At 40.3% G+C, this 20,686-nt stretch overlaps 1 protein-coding gene across 2 annotated transcripts in view; it reads right to left on the bottom strand.

Moving 5' to 3' along the window:
• Nucleotides 1–5,188: 5,188 nt before the first annotated feature.
• Nucleotides 5,189–20,686, bottom strand: part of wdpcp (WD repeat containing planar cell polarity effector) — a 78,280-nt gene continuing 62,782 nt past the window's right edge. The window contains exons 15-19 of one of the 2 annotated variants that reach the window (XM_073481536.1): nucleotides 17,787–17,886; nucleotides 11,385–11,499; nucleotides 8,870–8,961; nucleotides 7,203–7,246; nucleotides 5,189–5,698 (exon numbers count right to left, since the gene is read on the bottom strand). In XM_073481536.1, the coding sequence (XP_073337637.1) occupies nucleotides 5,648–5,698; nucleotides 7,203–7,246; nucleotides 8,870–8,961; nucleotides 11,385–11,499; nucleotides 17,787–17,886 (402 nt within the window). In that variant the 3' untranslated portion in view covers nucleotides 5,189–5,647. Of the gene's footprint in view, nucleotides 5,699–7,202; nucleotides 7,247–8,869; nucleotides 8,962–11,384; nucleotides 11,500–17,786; nucleotides 17,887–20,686 lie in introns of those variants that run through there. The other variant, XM_073481537.1, reaches the window with a different exon arrangement.

The following is a 20,686-nucleotide window of genomic DNA, read 5'->3' as shown; positions in this document are numbered from 1 at the left end:
GGGATTTCACAGTTGAGTCCAGGCGAACTGGACTGAAAGCAGCTTAGTCACCCCTCTGACACAAGGCACTGAGAGCATTCATGAAATTCCTGGTGGGTTTACATACTGCAGGTTTAAGTTGAGCAGAGGACACAGTGAGGACGACACACCGTCTCTCTGTAGGGCCGAGCTTCTTCTGATTGAGTCCGCACAGTACGTTGACTTTTGAGGACTTTGGTTCATTGATCACCTGACCATGTGTTGGAAATGTGAAATAGACAGATATGATCATTGTGTTTGCCGGTGACTGCAGACCATACGTCTGCAATCGGAGCTGATTAACATTTCCCTAAACGTGAGACAATAGCAGCCTTTTGCAGTTTTGCTGCTGGATGGTTAGTTGGTTTTAACTTTTTGTCTGAACGTGACAAGATAGACATAAAGTAGTGCCTTCAGTTACAGACAAGAGACAGTTTTATAGAGGATTTGAGCAAAGTTAGCCGCAGAGCAAAAGATGTTTTTGCTTCACTGTTTTGTAAATAACTAATTATACTGAAGGTTGAGGTTCAGCAGTATCAAAGAACAAGTCTGAAGGTTGAAGGGATAAAATAAAGTCTAGAGCTACGCTAGCTGCTCTGTGAGGCCGGTAAATGCAATCCTAAATGCTAACATTAGCATCTGACAGTGATTAATCAATTTGTTGATCAACAGAGAACAAATCAGCTATTCAAATCAATTAATCAGTTAGTCAAGTTATTTTCTAAGTTAAAAATCTCAACACTCTTGTTTCAAATTCTCAACTGTGATCATTTGCAGTAGGTAAGAATTGGCCACCTGTTGAACACATACTCTATACCAGATTGTAGCTCGGTTAGCCGTGTAGTTAGCGGTCCTTTTAGCTGACTTGATTAGCAATGTCCACACTGAGAGCTCTAACCGCTAGCACACAGGAGCCTTGGACCGCTGGGGCTAGCTGGTTAGCATGCTAACTTCAGTAGATATCTCCTCAACACAACAGTGACGATTTCTTAACAGTCTGTTGATGATTTTAGTGAGTAAAATTCTACATATTGCACCTTTAACATCCTCGTATACATGTGATATTTTTGGGTTTAGTACTTTCCGTTTGTTGACATCACAGGGGACAATGTGATGGTCATTTTTCTCAGTTATGATAATAATTTGCAGCCCTAATGTCAATGTTAAAATGCTTACATTCAGCTGGAACATTGTTTACATTGCTCAACATCTTATGTTAGCATGTTGGCGAGCTAACATTTGATAGTTAGCCTTAACGAAGACCCAAGAAATGAAAATTCAGTCATTATCTTCTCACCCACGTGCTGATGTAAAGTCAGGTGAAGTTATAGTAGTATAGTCCATAAAACATTTCTGGAGCTTCACAACAAAACAGTGTTGCAGCATTCTCCTAAACAACTGAAGTAGCTGTGGACTTGTTTTAAAACTAAAAAACAAAACAAAAAAAAAACAGTCTCCTGAAGCCCTGATGTCCCACATTTACATGGAAACACGTTATTTACACCCTCAACGCACGGTCGAGATTTCAGCTGGGAAAAAAAAGTGTAAATAACATCACAAAGTCCAGTTCTGGTTGATGGGAGTGTAAACAGTTCAGAAGGTATTTGGAGGAAAAGGTCAGCTAAGTTATTACAGTTCATCCCGAGGGGAACATGAACGTCTGGACCCAGCTGTCGAAGCATTTCACTCAAAATCACACATGTGAACCTCATGGTGGCACTCGAGAAGAAGTCTTGAGATCGCCAAAATCTTGAGGATGTATCCTCTGGGGAGCATGAACGTCTGTATAAAATTTCATAAAAAAATATCCTCTGATGAGACACTGAACAAAATGATCAGAACTTCTTTAACAGTCAATCATTAAATTAAGCAGCTGTTCTGAGGTCAGCGGAGCAGCCGAACGCTTCCTTCCCTCTTTTCTTTCCTTCTTTGAAGTAGCTGATGGGAAATCAGACAAGACTGGACTGGTGAAAGCAGCTCAGGGTTTCTCTGGACAGAACCGTTCATACCTGACTTTGCTTTTTTCTTTCTGTCCTCCTGATGACTTCCTCACCTCCCTGTTCCTTTAGCGTCGGGATGGAGTAGAGAGGTATTTGAAGAGGGCTCGTATTATCTCATCTGGAAAGGATGCAGCAGACCCTCCTCCCAAGTCACAACTTGTCTTTTCTCTTTAAGCCCTGCAGACACGAGGAAATCTTAATGGAGGCCTGTTGGCCTGCAGGCTTCAGTGTTTCCCAGCGAGGACGTCGTCTCCGCGTGTCAACAGAAAGCTGTCTGACGTGTTGGCCACGTTTCCTCCTTCATTTAGTTCGTTCCTCATTGACAAATTTCTCTGGAAGCCTGAGGGAAGCAAGAAGGAAAGTCTACATCTGCATCCGTCTCCTGAGAGGCTGATACAAAACGTCAACCTTTCTCACGACCTTTGACCTTTCATTCATGAATCATAGATGCAGAAGGAGAAAAGTAATTCATTTGCTAATATTTTTAATTTCAGTAACCAAGCTCGACAGAGGATAACTCTAATGTACGATATGTTTGAGGTCCCACAGAACAAACTGTGTAATAATTATAATATAAATAATTGCAAAATTAACCGTATTCCCCCTTTAGATACTTTTTCTTTGGTTTTCTTACGACCTTATCAAAATCCAACATGCAGGAAAGTATTGAAGTGGCGAGCTTTACCTCAACTGGGCTTGCATATTTGGTGAAAGTGACACACAGATTATTTTTTGAAAAAAAAAAAACAGAGTAAGGACAAACATAAAGAAAAGAAGAAAATATATCTGTTAAATGTTAAATAATGCTTAAAAATAAGGTGTTAAGCAAATATAAAACTCGGCTGTGATCAAGATTTGCTACCTTTGTTTTTGTTTCTGCTGTTTTGTTCATGTATAGACGACTAAAATATGAGCTGCTTACGTGATACATAAAAAGGGCAGGTAACATAAGCTAAAGCTTCAGCCTACACCTTTTTCGGTCAATATATTTTTTGTTGCCGTCGTGTTTTTGTTATTTATTTGTACGTGCAAACTGAACTGAACAATCCAGGCAGTCCAAATATAAGAACATGAAACAAACAAGGAAGGAATATTAAAAAATCCTTTATTTCAGATGCTTTTCTGATGATTTAGCCACTTTGATAAAGGCTTTTATTTTTTTCCACATTTGCTATATGTTCTTACATTTAGACTGCCTGGCTTGCCTCTTTGTTTTTAAGTAGTTTAAGTAGCTTGCTAAGATATCAAGACAAAGCATATACAGTCTGGTTTTCTATCCGGTGATGTGACTTATTTTTGCGACAGTCTCTGTAAAGTCAGAGTTTGACACTTTATGAACAAAATGTTTAAAAAATCCATTAACAAAAGTCCTCACAGTCTTTTTTAAACACCAATCGCAGACATGAGCACTTGAAATATTTTGAATTTAACCACGTTTTTACAGCTGACAGAAGTAATGAAAATGTTTGGTAGCAGACTTCTAAGAAAAGGCATCAGTCCAAAATCATGTTATATAAGAAATTCTCCAAAAAATAGTTCAAGTGTGTTTTTTTAGCTGTTAAAAAATGGCCTTCTGGATTCTTAACAGAACATTTATCTTAACTTTAGTCTCAACAGAGTCCTTCTGTTTCTGTCTGACCTCAATCTGAGGTTGTTTTAATCACAGAGTATCAAATTATAATGCTTCAGGAAGCAAAAACAGATATTTAATACAGATATGTTGCACGGTAATTAAGTACTGTTCATGATGAAAAAAAAAAGTGCATCTCAATCACTGACTTGAGAACCGATAACTAAGAGAAACTCAACACTATTCTGCCTGACAATAAGCTCATTCCAATTACCCTCAGTTGTCAGTAATTACTTCTCTTTGATGTCTTTAACGGTTCCTGACATAGTTGTCTATAATATTTTGGGCATCTGGCTGGTGGAGATCAGTGAAACAAACCTATAAAACATACAACTTCCCCCTGAGGGTGAGCGGTATCAGTCCAATCAGAGCCATCATTAGATGTGATAAGACCTCCGCAGAAACACTGCACAGCTGTTGCACAGAGGAGAGGGGAAAAAAAAAAAACACAGATAACCTGGATAATAGCAAGTGCCGCGGGCTTGATTCATTTCCAAATGTTAACAAGGCCGTTTCACAGCTCCAGCATGCCGCGCAGTATGTTAATACCACTAATAAGCCTATCTCTGCGAGTCATCTCGGATGGCAGAGATTTGAGCGTCAGGCGGTGTTTTACAATAAAGCTGCTGGCCACATTTTAAATGAAGCATAACTATTTATGATTCTACAAAGCTGACATAATTGCTTAAAGGGTAACTGAGGAGAGCGTTTGGTCTCGTACTTTGTTTTCTGTATTATGAAAGGGGAGATTTCACTGTTTGCATGACATAAAGGCTACTGTGTAGGCCATCAGAGGGATGGGAGGAACTTGTGCTCGCCTGTTAAGCAATTTTGCAGCTTTTATTCGAGCTGTCAAGTCAAACAATCAGGAGATAATGCAGCCTTGGTTTGTAAATTATAAACGTGTCAAGAGATTCACTAAAGGCATTGACAGATGCCACTTATCTCCAGCAGGCTCTGCAGTGTGACTGTATCATCAGGAGGGAAATATAACATTTTGATGTTTACATAAGAGAAGTATTAGTATCAGTCAGAAATGTAATTCCTTTCACCCATCCCTCTCGCAGGGGATTGACTCCCCAAAAAACATACAATGATTTTTTTTTAAGCTAACAAAACAAAAAAAAAAAAAAGAGAGCAGAAAAGCATCCTCGCTGATCTTCTGTCCATTTCCAACATCGCTTCTTGTATATTTTTTGGTGGAAATCCTCTTAGAATGCAAAGTAAATAGATTACGATACAGTGAGGGATTAGGGCTCGCGCGGCGCTGTCAGATTAGTCGGTGAGCGCAGCGCGTCGACAGCTCTGACACGGCTATGGCTGCTGTTCAGGAAAGGGGCTCCGCGCGATGCTTTAAAGACGCTGGTTGGCTCCTATTCATGAATAAAACTGTGGCCCGTAATCTCGGCCAACACACACACACACACACACACACACACACACACACACACACACACACACACACACATCTATACAGCACACACACGCGCACACACACACACACAGAGGATGCCTAGAACATTCAATATCAGTGGTGATGGAAGTATAATAGAAGTCTTTATTTTTTCAGGCTGATTAATGGCGACGTTTAAAACATTTTCCGTCGTGTTTTTTAAAGGCACAACCCGTGTAACTGTTTTCTTTTAAGGTTCATTTAGTTCAGAGTTCACTAAGACAGAAAATAACCTGAACACACATCCAACGAGCTGCTCGGTGCTTTTGATTTGGCTGAAATATCAAAGAAATACTGTGACAGGTCTATAAAACGATCACTGTTTTTCAGTTTAAAATGTACCAATTAATACAAAACTCATGTATTTACATCTTTTATACAGTCATAAGCATTTGAAGTCCGTGTCCAGGTATATTAATACAGGTAAGTATCTACTGTGAATATAAAATTAAAGACAGAGAGAGCTTGTTACTGGTGAGATGTTGTTGTCTCTCTACAGTCCCACTGGGATCAATAAAGTGCTCTTATCGTATCCTCGTTTGTTTTTCAAACCATTCCTAAATGGACCACATGCAGCATCCCGGGGTGTTCATCTTCCTGAGAGAGAGAAAACAAAAACAAATGTTACGAGTTAGAAACCTGAGCGCCGCGTAAAGGCTTCACTAGTTGAATCTGAATCCGTACGATGCTGAACTCATTATGTCCTTTTTATCCTTGATTCACACCTGAACGCTGCGCTGACACATGCAGACAAAACGTTAACTTTAAGATTATAATGATTTCATATCTGAAATGTAAAGTCTCAAAGCCTTCAGCAGCCTTAATCTCAGATATTATGAGAATGAGGAACTTCATTAATGCTGCAACTAACAATAATTTAATGATTGATTAATCTTCTCGATTAATTGTTTAGTCTATAAAACATTAAAAAATATTGAAAAACACCCGTCATAACTCTGCAAAGTCGCTGGTCCCAGTATATATTTTGCATTTTTGCTTGAAAAATGATCATTAATCCATCATCAAAACAGCTGATGAACATTTTCTTTTCATCATTTAATTGATTGTTGTGGCTCAGAACTGCAGACTTTAATACTCAACTCTAGTATTTAACTACAGTGCAGTATAACAGTGTTTCCCAACCCTTTTTTGCTGTGATCCCTTAATATAACTCAATACTCAAGTCATTGAAGAGCTAGAATATACAGCTGTAAGACAAAAAAGCCTAATATTAGCTAACTAATAACATTTACTCAAGGACTGTACTTAAGAGGTACTTTAATTGAGTACTGTCATTTTATGCTACTTTATATTTCCACTCATTGACGTTTTGATAACTTGAGTTTCTAGTTACTTTGCAGACTGAATGCTGCATCAGACCCAAATAATCAATGTATTTTATCTGCATTTGGATTAAAACAATTGTGATTTCGGTAATCAGAAAAATGCCAATAATCCGTCAACCCACAGTATATATATAAATACATACATGTAAATATATGTATAATATACTATTTGTTGTGCTTTTGCTACTAAAGTACATTTAATATCAGATACTTTTACTCAAGTACTGTTCACATGGGTGATTTTCACTTTTACAAAAGTAATATTTTTAACTCTGACCTCAGAAATAAAACTTCTGTTTTACACATTTCTGTAATTTAAACAAAAACTGAATTATTTTTTATAAAGTTTGCACTGGTAAAATACATGGCAGAGCTCTTCTATTGGACTACATTAGATTGTGCAGATGTACCTAACAAAGTGGCCACTAAGTGTGGTCATAATATGTTGTAATGTTGTTACATCTGCTTATAATGACACTATAGTGTGTTATAAACCATTAATACATGTTTATAAAAACTAGGGAGTTAACGTAATGTGTCACCAGAGAAACATGGTTTTATGAGGCAGAATTGAGTTTCTTCTAGTTTCCTGAGGTTGGGAACCAGTGAACTGTAGCATACAATGCAACAACAGTACTACTGTATATACACTATAGTCTCTTTTCCATCTGATCCACAGACATGACACGATACAGTCTTGTGAATTCTGTCAACAGAAATGAAAATAAAAATCAATTTCTGGTCAATCAACTTACGTTCCTGTTGTCTCTGACACCTTCGCGGCTCCCTGCAGAACAAACTGAAACGACAGCAAATGTTGGAGGATGTTAGACGTTCATGTAAACCAGCTGTGACACTTTAAACAAGTACAACAACCAGACATTAGACATGCATAATCACACACGGCAGCCCTACAGCACATAAACACACGCGTGCAGCTGAATGCCTGAACAGGTTACATGCTCGCTCAGTGGGTCGGACACGTCGCCTTTTCTGGGTTTTAACGAATGTAAACCGTTGTCACTCATGGCGATCTCTCTCACTCTGAGCTCTGCGTTAATAAGGTTATGATTGACATTAAAACCCCGGCATGCCTTATACAGAAATTTAAAAACCTGATGCAAATTCCCTCCAATAGCCTACAGTCCGGATTATCAAATGACAGAGCGATTTGATAGCGAGACAATTGCTAATCACCCGAAAAATGGAATTATTAAAATGGAGAGAGCAGGAAGGAGGAGAGGAGCAGAAGAAGACGAGGTGATGTTTTCTTAATGGGTGTTTTTCCTAAATGACCAGTTAGTCATCTCAGACATCTGAGACCGGCAGAGGAGAGCACTCAGGCTACATTTAGAGAATAAAACAGGTTGAATGTCACCAGAGGATTGCTGCAAGGCTTAAAAACGTGACCTGAAACCGACATGTTGAACATGATGAGATTTAATATAATGAGCTGCCTCTCTCTCTCTCAGCTGTTACTGAGAAGAGGCTCGTTGTAGGTAATTTGGGTAGAATTAACGGCAACATTGAGGGTGATTTTCTTTAAGGTTAAAATGAAAGAAAGGAAAATTAAATGTATTTTAAAAGTCGGGTCGAAGGAGGTGAAGGCTGGTAGTGTGAAAGCTGGGTGAGACCGCTGCCGAGCCAGAGATCACCGTCAGAGATGGTGTTTGTATGAGTGAAACCACTGGATATTTTTGATGATATGTCGAAACATTTTCCAGCCGTGTTTGTGGCGCCAAAACATGATAACATGATAGGAGAACTTAATTTTTCCTCACTTAACCAGGTGGTTTTTGTGCCCAGACCTAACCACATCATAAATGTAAAGTTTCTACATATTGGAGGTTTGCAGAAACACTGCTAACATGTACTCTTGCACTTGGGTTCCATCTTCTTTTTCATTCTATGCGATCGTCTTTCTTGTAAAAAACCTGGTGCCTACATTACCCACAATGCAACATGGTCACCAACAGTTGAGTATCAGATTTAGATCAAGCCCCCAGGAAGAGTGCAAGTCTTTGAAGCCAACTTTCATAGTGGCCAAACCGTGTAGTTACATCGTCATGTGATGCACTGGGGCCTAAAACGACTTTTTTCCATAAGCTTACATTGTGAAAGCCGCACGATTAAATCATTCAATTTCTATTGAAGTTAGCCCGGCACTAAACCGGAAGTTAGCTGGCTTGGTCGCTTGAGGTCGTGGTTTCCTTCAACATGACGCTTCACAAACAAACCTCTACACTTCTTATGTATATCATTCTGAATCGGTGGCCATTAATCTGCAGGTTAAAAATGTTCCTTATCTATATTCTTGTGATTCTTCAACCGAGAAAAGTTAAGATCATGAATTCGATAACTCTTCACAGACACAACAGAGATACAGGTGCTTTAAGTACGACAGACAGACGGGCAGACACACCTGTTTGTCTCAGTGTCCTGAACACATCTGGGCTCACGGTCACACGTACGCTTTCTGGTTGTGGTCTCCTCTGATTGGCTCGTCCATCAGAGCTGAGAGACAAAAAGAAAACTGAGTTACATCTGTTACATTTTGATTAAACATTTACAAAGAAGTATATAATATACACCTTACAGAGGGGCAACTGAACATGAATCAGCTTGTCTTTAAAAAGGCTCAGTGCGTCAGATTTTGGGGCAGAAATGTAATGTAATATTCTGTTTGGGGCTTCTTGATCGGGCTTTATAATCTGTGCCAGCAGATGAGGTGAGATACTGAACCCTTTTTAGACTCAGGACATGAATATCAAACAAATACATAAAAACTGAAGTCACTCTCATCACATCACATTAACTTTGGCCTCCACTGAGCACACATAAAAATAACCTCCATCCTCCTTCCTCCACTGACAGAGGAGATACGTGATGAGTGAGAGAGGCCAGCAGCCATCAAAGGAACGTTGGGATGCTTCCCAGATTCCCGTCTCGTACTCGCTCACTTCTCCGCGAGCAGAGTCGGATTTGGGGAATGCGGGAATCGTGCGAGGAGCCCCCGAACTGCCATTGTGCTCGCATCCCTCTCCTTTCTCTGCTCTTTTCTCAGCGAGCCAAACGGGAGAACGCCTGCGCTACAATGCCTCCCCTACTCCATCTCAGCTAAGCTGTCATTGGCTTCACATGAGAAACAATGAAACTTCATCGGAGACCAGATTACAAAAAGAGGGGGGTTCGATATAAAAAAAAAAATGTTCTAAAGGAGGGGGGAAATTGTGGAATAAAAAAGGCAGAGGCTTTTGTCTCTTTTTCTCTGTGGCCATTATCTTTTGGGAGGTTTGGGGATCTGCTTTCTTAGCCTCTGTCAGCGGTGCAGGGGAAGACCTGGGGTAGTACGACCGGGCTTTTGGCTGCCAAATCGCCCTAACCCTCTTTACCACTCTTTTTTTCTGCTCTCGTTCCTTTTACTGTTTTTAAAAAGAGCTTAGGACGGAGCATCTCTCTCAGTCTCTTCCCCTCTCTCTCTCTCTCTCTGGACCCAGCTTGTTTAAATTGGCTGATAGGAAGGGATTTGGGATGGATGGAGGGGGCTTAGAGAAACGCAGAGTGGAGGGGTTGGAGGTGGGGGGGGTACAGAGAGTCATCAGTGTTACAGTCAAACAGCCATGAAAAGCCTATGAGGATGAAAAGAACAAGAGCGCTTTTTTATCTAATGCACACAAATCCCATATAAATACTCCAATATGTTAGTTGGGGTATGACAAGGAATGCCCCTCCATCACTCCCCCCCCATCCCACAATAATAGAGACATGGCTGGCTATGGCTATATTTGTATGTTTCTGTTTGTGTGTGTGTGTGTGTGTGTGTGTGTGTGTGAGACAAAAAGAGGGATGCTTTCAGTGTGTCTTTAGTCACACTGCTTCAACACGTCATTCATGTAGACGAGTGTATTAAACAATCAGTCTGAAACAGTGAGTTGTGTCTGCACTCTGGAGACTGAACCATGGTGAAAATGGACTCCGGTGGAGTTTTTAAAATGTGGCTCCGGGTTTCAGCGTTGGGATCGCTGGAAGCGTAAGACCCGGAACTGATGTGGCTCTGACATTTGAAATGTCACTGGGAGTGAAGGCTTTTAGGCTGCAGCTGGGTCATTTGACCACAGACGCTCTCATGCAATTCATGTACAGACAATGGTGAATCACTGTGGGAGAGGAGATGACATGTACGAGTAAAACAGGGAATCATCTGCACATAAAATCCATCTGGGGATTCATTTAGAGCAAGTTCAACTTCATATTTTGTTTTACTTTTAAAGCAACTATAATCAATATTTTGTACAACAATGAACCAAATGACAATGTGAGAACGACGTCAAAGTCGTCACAGCTTTACAGTGAGTTTCAGTTAATTGTTTAGCTGTCTGGCCCACAAGTTCACGCTCACTGCTCTCATAGTGTCGTTTTTGGCTGCAGCAGGTAACATTTTTGGTGAAAAAATACACAAAAATCAAGACATTAAGAGCATGTTACATTTGCATTTAAAGACAAATGAAAAAGACGATATGTATCTGATTTAAGCCACAGTAAACAGTTATGTTTTGAAGGGGCACTATGTAGTTATGGAGAAGAAATTCAAACTCAGAATTTTTATATTTAGAATATTAATGACGTAATAATTTCCATAACAGAATAAACAAGCTGTTATCAGATGAAAATAAGGTCCCCAGAACACTAGAAACACTGTAAAGGTGGTGGGGTCCGCACACAAACACACACTTTGGGTCACTACATTACTCTTACTCAGACTTCCTCTAAAAATCTGCTGTTTTCCATTTGGGGACAGAGCTTTTGTCCCCAATTGCACCTGGTGTTGAGTCTGAAAAGTGTCCCTGTGTTTGTGTTTGTGTGTGTGTGTGTGTGTGTGTGTGTGTGTGTGTGAGTAAGCTATAAACACACACACACACACAGTGAATGTAGCTCACTGTGTTGTGGGAGTGCCGGGGTATGAAGGTCCTGTTGCACTCTGGTTCCTCTCCGTCTGTCTGTCCCCGAGGCTGGAACCACACGACACACCATTTGTGCCTCTCAGTGGATCTTCTAGGGAACATAAACACACACAGACACACACAAACCAACACAGAGAGAGAGGGATGAGGATGAGCAACAGTTTTTATTGACCTAAGTTTAGAATACAAGGACAACCAAGTTTCTTTATTTTTCTCCTGGGGACTGTAAAGGCCACATCGCGTCATTTTCATTAAACCATTCATGCCCCTTTGTGCCCTGTATGGAAGCTTTTGAATTCGCTATGATCTCAACTCATTTATTCAGGTTTTTCCGTCAATTCGTCATCCATTTCTATATTTCATGTTCTTCTTTGTTTCCTTGACAAAGTCTAAAAAGATGGCTGTGAGATCAAAACGTTGCTCTGTTACATTTATTGGCACTGATTAGTGTGATTAGTATGATTTTTCTCAACAGCTGCCTGCACTTGAGTACATTTAGATGCCACGCGTTGACAATCTTGTTTCTGATAAACGCTTCATGCCAGTAAAGTTTCTAAAATTGAGACAAGAAGTCAGACAGTATTGGAGGTTGTGTGAACCAACAAAGCTGAGAGGGGAACAGAATCAAACGCTGCTTTCCTTCTACACACACCGGAGCTAACAGGCTTTCACCAAAACGACCAAGAAAGCAGCGGAGAGGAGGTGGAGAAGTGGATCTTCAGATAAAGCTCTTGTCTCTTTGCCCATTGAAAGGCCCCGCAGTCACATCAGCCTTTGTGAGGGGGAGACGGAACGATCAGGCGAACGTCTTGGCTTCTCTTCTTGGCAGAACGCTACTCCAAAGAAAAAGAGATCGAGAGGAAGAGAAAGAGGCCTTCCCTCGCACTTGTTCGCTACTCTGCCTCTCACAATGCCGTATCTATCCAAATCAACACACTTGTCAGCCAGACAGCTATAAGCGATTTCCAACGCTGTTATAAAAGGGACCATTGCTAAGCTGAAATGTGTGTCCTCTATTGTGTGTTTATGTGTACAAGCGAAGGCAGAATCTCTGTTCACCAGGATTCACAATGGATGCAGATAAATATGAGATGAGGTGCATAGAAATATGGAGTCTCTGCCCAATCTGATTCCAAGTCCAAGACTGATGCTGGTGAATCGCAAAAGACATCAACCTTAACGAACCACTAGATCTGGTATTGAGTCTTTTTTTTTTTTGCGAAAACGAGTGAAAAATAATGCGAACAATAGCAGAAGAGATGCTCTTCTTTCCAATGTTTCTTCTTTCCAATGCAAATCAACTTGTTTCTATGATTTTCTTGAAGTGAAATTAAATAATTCAGGGTGTTGATTGGCCTGGATTTAACTCCTGAGAGAATACAAGCAAAGCTGGTTGGTTTTCTGCGCTACCATGCTGTTAATTGCAGTTAATTCCAGGTGTGTGAGATTAATGATGATAACCAGATGAGCCACGAGTCCAGAATAGACAGTAGCCATGTTTCCATAAAGCATTTTTATGGGCATCTTGAAGAATATCGCATCAGAAATCTTATGGAAACAGCAAAATTCGACAGAACTTCTAATAATTCGCAAAAAAGTTTATACGCTTGCTTGAAGTTGTTTTTGTCTTTTGCGAATCAGAGTTAATGCGCAAAACGTTTGATGGAAACAGATTTGCCGAATACACTCTGAAGTAACCAACATTCAACGCACTGATCAGCTGTTTCTGCTGTCTGCGAAAACATGTCTGTAAGCAGCAGGCACGTCGTCTCCGGACAGCATGCAACACGGCCAATGCTAGCTGACATGCAAGAACAATTACAACGTGCCCTATCAAAAGTAATTCCTAAAGACCTCTCTCCATTTTGTTTCTGTGTTTGTTTACTTCCACATCCACATGTAACGTAGCCATGTAGCCTACACCGCGCCATCCTCATTCATTCGCTCAAAACAGCTTATGGAAATGCACCAGATTCGCATTTTTATTTTTTTAAATTTTTTTAACTTAAAATTCACATGACATTTTATGGAAACATGGCTAATGGCTGATGTCTCGTCTCCTATGATTAGTCTATAGTGATGATTGATTGTGTCTCCAACTCCATTTTTCGCAGCAGAATCATCAAGAAGTCAGAGGAAAACAAAGAATAGAAACAGTCACCAATGCCCTTAACAAATCTTAGTGACCAATCAAAGAAGGGGAGATATCAGCTACTGTCTAGTCCATGCCCACCTCAAAAGTCAATTTGGTGAGCCATTGCAAGCATGAAGGGAGGGTTGAGCTCACGCTTTTTACAGCCCCGTGTTTGCAGGAACACATTTGTGCACACCAAGCACATGTGCAAAAAAGAAAAGGGTCATTAAGTCACTGAATCTTTTCCGAGATGCATGGAGAAACACACTAAAACCCGAAATATCTGTAATAATATATATAATATCTCAACATTTAAGACTGTAAAATGAACAAATTGTTGTGTGTGTGTGTGCATGTGCAGTAAATGTGTGTATTTGCCTCCATAACAAGCAGCTGATCCAGTGCAGGTCATTCACTGTTTGTACAAGAAAAAAGCAGGATGTGTCGGGTCTCTGAGTTCGCTGCTTTCACATTTCTGTTTAACAACTAACTGATTATTACAAATACATCGTTCATGCAGGATTCGGCGTGACCTGCTTTTCATGTCACACCCAACTGCACACATACTGTACACATATTGACACAAACACGTATGTCTCCGAGGGCCTTTCTGAATTTGACCTGTAGTGTGTGACAATGACTGAGAACAAGCAAATATCTGTCTGTTGTGTGCGTTCAAACTGGAAATTTGTCTGTAGCTGCACTGTGGGAACTTTTTAAAAGCTTGTGACTGATGACACGAGTCTGTGTTGAGTCAATGTGGAAGGAACCAGACTTTATATGTTCAAAATATATAGAAGCAGCCACTTTTCCAACACATTCAAATAGATGCATTATGTGATGATACGACAACCAAACACACCTGAAGATGCTATTTGTATTTCAACAGCAGGTATCATCCTGATTAATCTGCAAAACACACTGTAATAACTGTATGTTAGGACTGAATTCTCTAATGAGTAACGCTCATACCGACTTATTTGTTAGATACACACAAACCCCAACAGAGAATAAACATTTATCAGAGAACAAATATTAGTTTTTTGTTTGCTTGTCCTGGTTTGAGGAGGCATGTTTAAAAAGCCTCTCCTTTGTGAATATATTTATTTAATTAAAACCAGAAATAACTTATATAATTTATTAGCTTTATAATTGTGGAACAAAAGTTAGCTAAAAAACAACACAGTGTAAAAATATCCTACTACAAGTAAAAGTGGGGCTGCACAATAAAACAGTCTTATTGCGATTATTTTTACAGATATTACAATTGTGAGATCATTCAAAATTAGTGGTAACAATCATTTTTGCATCCAAATTTTCATTTTCTGTGAAAAACTATAAACAACAACAATGTATTACATAAGCTGTGTGTATCTAAAATCTTATTCTGAAACATTATAAGTGATTAAAGCTGCCAGATCAATGTAGATGGGCAAAAAGTACAAGATTTACCTCTAAAATATAGTTAAGTATAAAGTAGTGTGTTCTTCAGAGCTGAGCTGAGCCTACTGGTGTGTGATGGCCATGCCAGGGGCTATATGCGTGTGTGTTTGTGTGTTTGTGTGTGTGTGTGTGTGTGTGTAAAGCGAGACACCTGTTCACTGGAGCCCTCTGCTTGAAGCGAGCCACTCATTATTTATAACCTGGCTTTTCTGCTCTGTTAATATGCTCTGTCTGCTTGTCTGCACGTTGACACAAAACTGCACACACACACACACACACACACACACGCATACACACACACACACACACACACACACACACACACACACACACACACACACACACACACACACACACACACACACACACACACACACACACACACACACACACACACACACTACTGAGAGAGGCCTCAGTTTAACAGTCATCACTACTGGCTGTGACACCGTGTCAATATCCTTCTCTTAAGTGTGTGTCTGTTTTCAAACACACCTTCAGTCAAACCATCTAACACGCCACACACTGATGGCTAACAGGCAGGAGTGTATGTTAAAAAAGGGGACGTAACTGTATATCTTTCCATTTTTTATAATCTTTTTCTCTTTCTGTTCTGTTGGAAGTGCTCCAACTCTTGTTGTTTTGTCTTTTTGTTGTGTTGGTGGACATCTGCTGCTTTACCTTGCACCTACATTTGACCAGTTTTATAATATAGCTTACAGCACTGAGGACTACCAGAGCCTGAGGAATATGACTAACAAATATCAAACAGAGGCGCTATTTACATAGCAATTCTGGCTAAATCAGTTTCCCACACACTGCCGGGATCAGCTGGTTACGTTATTGCTAATCCTGCAACACTGTTTTGCTGTGAGGCTCGAGAAATGTTTGGTTGGCTACAAACCATCACCTGGCTTTTCATAACTTTTCAGGCTAGGTAGATAATGACTGAAGTTGTTACAATACAGCTGCTTATTTACACATCCAGCAGTTACAGAGCATTAATAGCAAACATTTAGAATTGTTGATGTGCAAAATTCACTCTCTTTTAGCTCTGTTTTTGGTCTCCACCACCTCCCGAGGGTAATATCAGGCTCTTCAGCCGCTAAATGCTCCACTAAGTTCACCAGCTAGTTGCTATTTGGTGCTGATCAGTCAGAGTTTGCAGAGCTTTTTAGGCTGAAAACAGCTAACCCTAACAGTTGAAAACGACGTTATCATTATTGTTTAGATAGCAGATTATCTGAAAATGCATATTACATATAGTGCTTTTGAAATGTTTTACCATAGAAACTTCAAGCTAATGTACGGCTGCTTGCTTGCTTGTTTGTTCCTAGCGTTAGAAATTTAAAGGAGGCTGTATGAACAAATCAAAACCTTTTTTTAAACCATACTTATTTACAAAAGCTGGCATTAGAGACAAGAAGCTAATAGACAAAACCGGAAAAGGTAGAGAGAAGAAAAATGGGTGAGCTGCATAAGGTTAATTATTCATGCGTCCTTTATTTCTTTATTTTCTTCACTTGTTTATATTCTTTTATTTAATTTATTTACTTTTTTATTTTCCCCCTTTTTCTCTTCCCCGTTCCCTCCTCCCTCTCTTCATTTCTTTCCTCTGTCATCCCTCTTTTTTCTATCCTCTTCTGTCCCTTCCTCCCTCTTTCTCCGCAGTGCTGCTGTCCAAGGATAGGACGTGCTGCAGGTGATGGAGGTAAATCATCGAGGACATAATTAAGAGGCTTATGAGGAGTGTGCGTGTTACGCATCACATTAGAAAAAAAGAAAAGAAACTGGATGCAAACAGGCCTCATAGTTACACGAACGCTCATTTTCATTCACAGACAAACACACAGACACTCAGCCTCAGGGGTTTGACCTTATACAGTGGAGTTAAATACCTCTCTCGCCTCATTTGGTTGTGCGCACACACACACACACACACACGCACACACACACACACACGCGCGCACACACACACACACACACACACACTCAAGCACATTGCCTTCTGGTGTGATTTAAGCACCAATGAAGGACTCATCAGACATGTTCATCTAGTTCCCTCACAAATTTGAATGTTTTCTGCTCACCCGTTGGCCCTTGAAGCCTCTGTGAGGAATTGCATGTGTGTGTGTGTGTGTGTGTGTGTGTGTGTGTGTGTAATCAGGAACTCGGCTTGATCCCCTCTGGTATGTGCTTTCGGGAGTGTTTGTCAAAGGGCAGCAGCACAGCCTGAAGTAACGACAAAAAAATGGGCCTTCGCTGGTTTTCCTCCCTTTGCTGGTTACTCCAAAAAACATCAGTGTAATTCGTTTAATTAGTCTGATATTAAAGACTTTGTTTTACACTTTATATCGCAACACTTTTTACTCAGTTTGGGGAAAAAAATCTATATCTAAAAAGATATATATCCACTATTCTTGACTATGACGAATATGTTTTGTGCTTGTATAATGATGTCACTGTTTTTATGCTTTCCGTTACATTTTACAAACGCCTAATATAAACTTTACCCTGTATCGCATGTTTAATCATTACATTGGATGATATTGTCTTTGAAAAACAGGTTGTGTGAGTACATGAATATTACTCTATCCAACATGATCTGATTTAATTCTCCTTTGTGCTGTTAAATGAAGGTGAGAGCCTGAGAAAATACCCGGTGTTGGATGTCAGAAAAGTGTGTCGGAGTGGGTGAGTTACCGAGGTTATCATGAGTCCACCTCTCATTTCAGATGTGCGGGGAAATAACGGTTCACATTTGGTGTCTTTTTGGTTAGACATTATGATTATTTTCTTACCGCTGCCTGCGACGGCCGGGGCCTCGATTTCATTAGCTTTCCTCTTGGCCACATCCGCGAGCACCACCTCGCCCTTATCGCTGGCAACATAATGGAGGTCCTTTGAAGGTAATGCAAGAAAGAAAGAAACGTGAACGTTAATCTAAAATGAATCTAGGCTCGGATGACAATAGTTTTTTTTTTTTTGGAGGGGTGGGTGGGGGGGCGGTGTTTTGGCGGGAGAAGGAAGAAACAGATGAAATGACAGGAAAAAAATGAGCCGTTTGAAGCGCGACATCAGAAAGAGCACCGGTTGGATGAAATGCCGGTTCCTCCAAAAAACTTTGAAATCAGCCCCCTCCCCTCATACACACACCCTCGTCTCCCTGGTTTTGAACTAAGGGAGGATGTTATCTGTCACATTTCAAAAGTGGGAGAGGAGGCGAGGGACTGTTCACCTTTCAGAAACGCTGGTATTCTCTCTTTACGGAGAAACATATCCAGCCGAGCACATTACTATATCAGCCCGCGACAATATTGGAAACAGCGTGTATCCTCTGTATCTCCCTGTTTGAGTCTTGCAGGGCCATAAAGAGAGATAATATTGCTAAATGATGTCTGAGGGTGGCTGATTTAAAGCTCAAGGCTGCCATACTATTCATTAATAACCACACTGCATCAGACAGCTGTTCCTGTTTTAAAAGGCTCTCTGGGCTACGAACAAGGAGGAGGTCAATTCATCTGTTTAAATACCTCAAAAACAGAATTCTCAAAATGTAGTCTTAATAAATTAGATTCAATTCAATTCGAATCTAAATTGTCTTGTGAGGGACATGTTCTCCACACTGAGCCAATTCTAATTCAGTTTGGAGTAGGAGCTCCAGGAGTAATATCATCTTAAAATTAGAATAAAATGATACTGTTTTATGAAGCAAAATTGGTTTCGTTTGAAAAGAGTGAATCCTGATATGAACTTTTATACTGTATGACAGGTGAAAACTCCAGCAGAAAGGAGTTTAAAGGGAGGAAGAAGGATACAAAAGGGGTGAAAATATATGTGTATTATAATGTATTCTGTGAATTTGCAATAAAAAACAATTGTTCACAAAAAATACATATAAAAACACTTGGTCATCTGTTATGTTTTTTCACCTTTTTGCCCTTTTTTTGTTTCATACCGACCTTTATTTAAATGTTGTTTGTGATCCTGATGAAGGCCACAAGTCGAAATGTGTTCGTCTAACAATAAAGTTATCCCATGTGTCATACTACAAATGATGCTGGTGTTTTTTACATATTAAGACTTTGTTTTGGTTGTTCTCGATGCACCTTGGAAGCAGGTGAGATTGTGCCAGAAAAATTCCTACTCTGCTTCTTCAGTTTTTGGAAGCAAGCAGAGCAGCAGCATATCTGTGGTCAATTTGGTCAAACAGCTGGAAAGGAAATCAAAAAAACACCTTTAACAACAATCAACATATTGCCCCAGTTGCTCCAGTGAAGCCTGTCAATAACCAGCAGTAAAGGCTGGAAATGTACTGGTCAGAGCCCAGTGTGACTGTGTGGCCCAGAGAGGAAACAGTCTGAAGGAACACAATAAACATAATGTTGAAAACAGATTTATAGATTCTTTATAAAATGTTAACATTCTGTACAGTCTCTGTCCTGTATAGATGACTCAGTTACTGTCTTTTTGTTCATATGTCGTTGTTGTGTGTTGTTGTGTTCTGGAAAAATAATACACATTTATATAAATATATATTTTTTAAATAAATGGATAGCTATGATGACTTTATTTTGAACCTCAGTGAATTTTATTTTTAACTTTGACTTGTAAGAATAAACACTACACATACTGTCGCACAGCAAACCATTAAAAACATACAAAAATACAACATGCAAGAGAAGTTGCTCTCTCGACACCCAGACTGCATATTAAATGCAGTGATAAGAACATTTTGAAAAAGAAGCAGAAAAAAAGACTGAATTTCTGCAACACTCAACCTTTTAAATTGATTGAACAGAAAGTGAATCACACCCTCATCCTGGCACCCAACGAGGGGCGACTCAGGGTCGCAGGGTTTCCTCAGGCTGAGAGCAGGGCCTGAGGGCCCATCAAAGGGTACAGCGTGTTAAGGAAAGTCTTCCGCCTCAGCGACATCACAGGACATCAGTGCCGTGACTCAGGGCTCGCCATGGATAACCCTCAGCTGGCTAAAGCCAGCCCCCAGCTGAGCCTGCACCCGGCCCTAATACCCCCATATTGTAACCCAGCTTTTGTACCCCGAGAGTGAAAAAAAAAAGAAAAAAAAGAGGGGGGTGCTGGTTTCCAAAAGAGGTGGGGAGCAGAGAGGGATTGAGGCAGGGAGAGAGGGGGAGTAAAAGATAATGAGAGAGAGGTGCTGAAATTGAAGAGTATGAATGGGAACAGATTGGGTAATTATAGTGTGGTGCCTGCCCTCTGTGGCGACGAGTTAGGAGGAAATGTGAAAATGGCCGACAACAAAATGGCCTCAAAAGAAGCTAAATCGGCTCCCAGGACTGAGGTGGCTAATTCAGCCGCTGTGAACGAGGACATGGCCCCTCAATTAGATATGAGTGAGGCTTCCTAATTGATAACAAACAGAGCAGCGGAAGATTAAAACAGGCGAGGAGGAGAGCAGGCGGAAATGACAGTGAGGTGTGTGAGCGAGAGGGAAGAAAGAGCAGCGAGATGATGAACAAGACATAAAAGAAGTGAGGAAGGCGAAATTCACAACAAGGGTTTTTCATGTGAGAGAGAAAGAGAGAGCGAGCAGCGGGGAGAGAGAGATTGTATGACAGACAGAAGAGAACAATATGAACATTTGATGCCGGGGCGCTTTATTCCAGCTTAGCTCCTCATAATACTGTCTGAATCTGGAGAGAGGGACCCAGAGAAAGAA

Source organism: Pagrus major, chromosome 15, assembly GCF_040436345.1.
Source record: "Pagrus major chromosome 15, Pma_NU_1.0".
Classification (NCBI taxonomy): Eukaryota; Metazoa; Chordata; class Actinopteri; order Spariformes; family Sparidae; genus Pagrus; species Pagrus major.
Note: the sequence above shows the minus strand (reverse complement) of the source record. Positions and strands in the feature narration are given on the sequence as shown.